Here is a 2,890-nt window from a genome sequence, read left to right as displayed (position 1 = left end):
CGCCCCACCGAAGCTAGCGGCGGCGGGGACGGGTGGGGGCCCCCCCCCCCCCCCCCCCCACCACAACGGACCGCTCCGCCTTCGACACCAATGTCATCACCATGACCCGCTTCGTGATGGAGGAAGGCAGGCGGGCGAAAGGCACCGGGGAGTTCACGCAGCTCCTCAATTCCCTCTGCACGGCCATCAAAGCCATCTCCACCGCCGTCCGTAAAGCGGGCATCGCCAACCTGTGAGTCCCGGGATGCCCGGGAAGGGGGGGCGGGGGGGTGGTGGGAGCGCCGGTAGCATGCCGCACCTCCCCGCATCCCCGCCGGCCCGGGGGGTCCTGCCCCCTCCGGAGTGGTGGGGATGGGGAGCGTCACCCGAAAGGCGTGTGAGGGGGGTTGCGTCCCCCCCCCCAGCCCCCCTCGCGCGGAGCCGTCAGTAACTCCTTTAGCGTCTTGGACTTCTGATTTTCTCAAGTGGAATGGGTCCCCTGACTTTTCCATAATACGAGGCATGCAGTCTTTGACAGATGTCTGCTGCTGATAGACCGTCATGCAAGCTTTCAGCAGGTTTGGGTGCTTTGAACCAGAAGACCAAACGAACAGACCGAAAGACAAAGCCTGTTAAAATACGGCTGGATTATTGCTCATTGTAGTCAGTAGCTTAGTATCAAAGCACCTTTTTATGCTATGAGGCATTTAATCAAATTCAGTGGGGTTTTTTCATATGGCATCATAGCAGCTGGAGCTCCTCTATGAAGCTTTGGATGTCTAAAGCTTTTAGAAAGAGCACTGGTGAGGAACAGTAGTGTCTGTAGTCAGCCGGAGGGGAGTTGCTCTGGACATGCGTCAGAAGGAAATTAGAGCTCGTGAAGTGTTAAATAACTGAAACTGGTTGTAGGTAACTAATCCCCTAAGAATTTTACATATTGTTGATAAGCCAAATTGTACGCTGATCAGGGCTTTAGACATGGGCTGCTTCATCACTGAATGGAAAATGTAGTAGAGAGAAAATTAACTTGCCGCTACAAACCATGTAGTGGAAAAAATAATAAGCAAAAGGCCTCTGGCAATACAGAGTAACATTTATTACAAAATGTATCAAAGAGCTGAAAAATTTGGGTGACAGAAGTTAATGAAATAGAAGCAACTGCAAGAGAGAATGAAAATCCTCCACTTTATGTATGATTGAACTATTTTTCTCTGTTTTGACTTTAGACTTGATATAACTGTGGCAGTTTTTTAATCACTGTGTGCTAGCCCTTTTATTTGCCTCCTATGTCTATCAGTAAAGACCAATGTTTCCCATCTGTGACCTGATTTATGACAGTCTAAGGTCCCATTCCTTGTCTGTCCTACATGCGTGTCTGTTGACAGCTGAGATGCAGCAGAGGTGCAGAACAGCTGGGGAAGCCACAGTCCCTTCCCAGCTGCAGGCTCCTCGCAGGACACCCTGCCATCCCCTCCCAGGAGTCCCCGACAGACAATGTGTGAGAGCTGTAGCTGCTGGCTGTATGGAGTTTTTGCTCTGAGGATGAGGACTTGTGTCTCTGCTTGCAAGCGTGGTGTTCAAAGTACATTGTTTTCTAAAAGCACTTTCACACTTGCAGAAGAATGTTCAAGCCAGTGTAGTAGAGAGAGAAATAAAGAGAATTATGCCAGGTCTTTTTCTTTGTCTCATGCATTACACTGAAGAAATGTGGTACATTCCTAAAGTAGTGTGTTCAGCATTATTACAAAAAACCTGAAATACCAGTATTCAGCCTAATCAATGAATCGTAGCTGAAGTACGTAAGAGTCATCAGAATGTGTGCAGAGCTGGCTATTGTTTTTCTCCTCTAAGGGCTGAACTTCCCCTCTGTCTGTTTTGCATACTTTCGAAATCACCTATCACAAGGTCTCCCGGTACTTCCTGATGCCAGATGGTTTGATTCTGATTAGCTCGCAGAGTTTTATTTGTGTTTCGTATTTGTATTTCTCAGTTTTATTCCCAATGAAATGTTTACTACTTAAAATCAAAACTGAAAACATTGAACCATAAAAGTGTTGATTTATCTGTGAGCAAAGTGTTTCTACTGCTATTTGTAGATCATATTGCTAGCCAGGAGCAAATTACATACAGAAGTTATGGTGTAACTAGTATCGTCAGATTCATTGTTAACTTTTTAAGTCTAAGTTTTCTAATAAGTCTTAGCTTTTAGGCTATGCAGCTATATTATTGGAGGCTAGGATTCAGGGGCAATATTTAGGTCTTAAAGTTAAGAGCTCATTAAACAACATAATTATTGTAATTAAGCCTTCACAGCCTGCTCTGGCTATGTTTGCCTATAGTTTACAGGCTATTGAAAGGTGATTCCTTGTTTTGTGTTCCTCACTGTTTAGTGTCTTCTAGATTTGCCACCACAGCTAATGTTAGCAGGTCTCAGCAAGAATCCACCGGACAGTAAGTAAAAAACAGGCTTAGAGAACTGACATATCATCCAAAAGTGCTATTTGTTTTACAAGACACTTCACAAGCGTAAGGTTGCCACAAACAGGGTGCTTTGGAAGATGTAGTGCCCCGTTCTCACAAAATGCTCTCTCTTGCCATTGCTTTAGCTATGGAATTGCTGGGTCTACCAATGTGACAGGAGATCAGGTAAAGAAGTTGGACATCCTTTCCAATGACCTGGTGATTAACATGCTCAAGTCATCCTTCAGTACATGTGTTATCGTGTCAGAAGAAAACAAAGATGCTGTGATAGTGGAAGCTGAAAAACGGGTTAGTAGCCTTAAAAGTTCTCCCTGCTTGATTTCAAATCAGCCTTTACAGGTGTATTGTTTCAGATTTGAGAAACTGAAACTGAGCTAAAAATTTCAGAAAATAAGTACTTTTCCATGCTGGAAAATGGGGAAGGGGGGCG

The 2,890-nt window shown here is 45.3% G+C and overlaps 1 protein-coding gene across 1 annotated transcript in view; it reads left to right on the top strand.

Annotated features, from left to right (window-relative positions):
- LOC104832511 (fructose-1,6-bisphosphatase 1-like) overlaps window positions 1–2,890 on the top strand; it is an 11,157-nt gene that overhangs the window by 557 nt on the left and 7,710 nt on the right. The window contains exons 2-3 of the mRNA XM_010568742.1: window positions 18–232; window positions 2,586–2,748. Of these exons, the coding sequence (XP_010567044.1) occupies window positions 18–232; window positions 2,586–2,748 (378 nt within the window). The remainder of the gene's footprint in view (window positions 1–17; window positions 233–2,585; window positions 2,749–2,890) is intronic.

Source organism: Haliaeetus leucocephalus, unplaced genomic scaffold (genome assembly GCF_000737465.1).
Source record: "Haliaeetus leucocephalus isolate CR32 unplaced genomic scaffold, Haliaeetus_leucocephalus-4.0 Scaffold251, whole genome shotgun sequence".
Classification (NCBI taxonomy): domain Eukaryota; kingdom Metazoa; phylum Chordata; class Aves; order Accipitriformes; family Accipitridae; genus Haliaeetus; species Haliaeetus leucocephalus.
The sequence above is the reverse complement of the archived record's forward strand: the minus strand, read 5'-3'. Positions and strand labels throughout refer to the sequence as shown.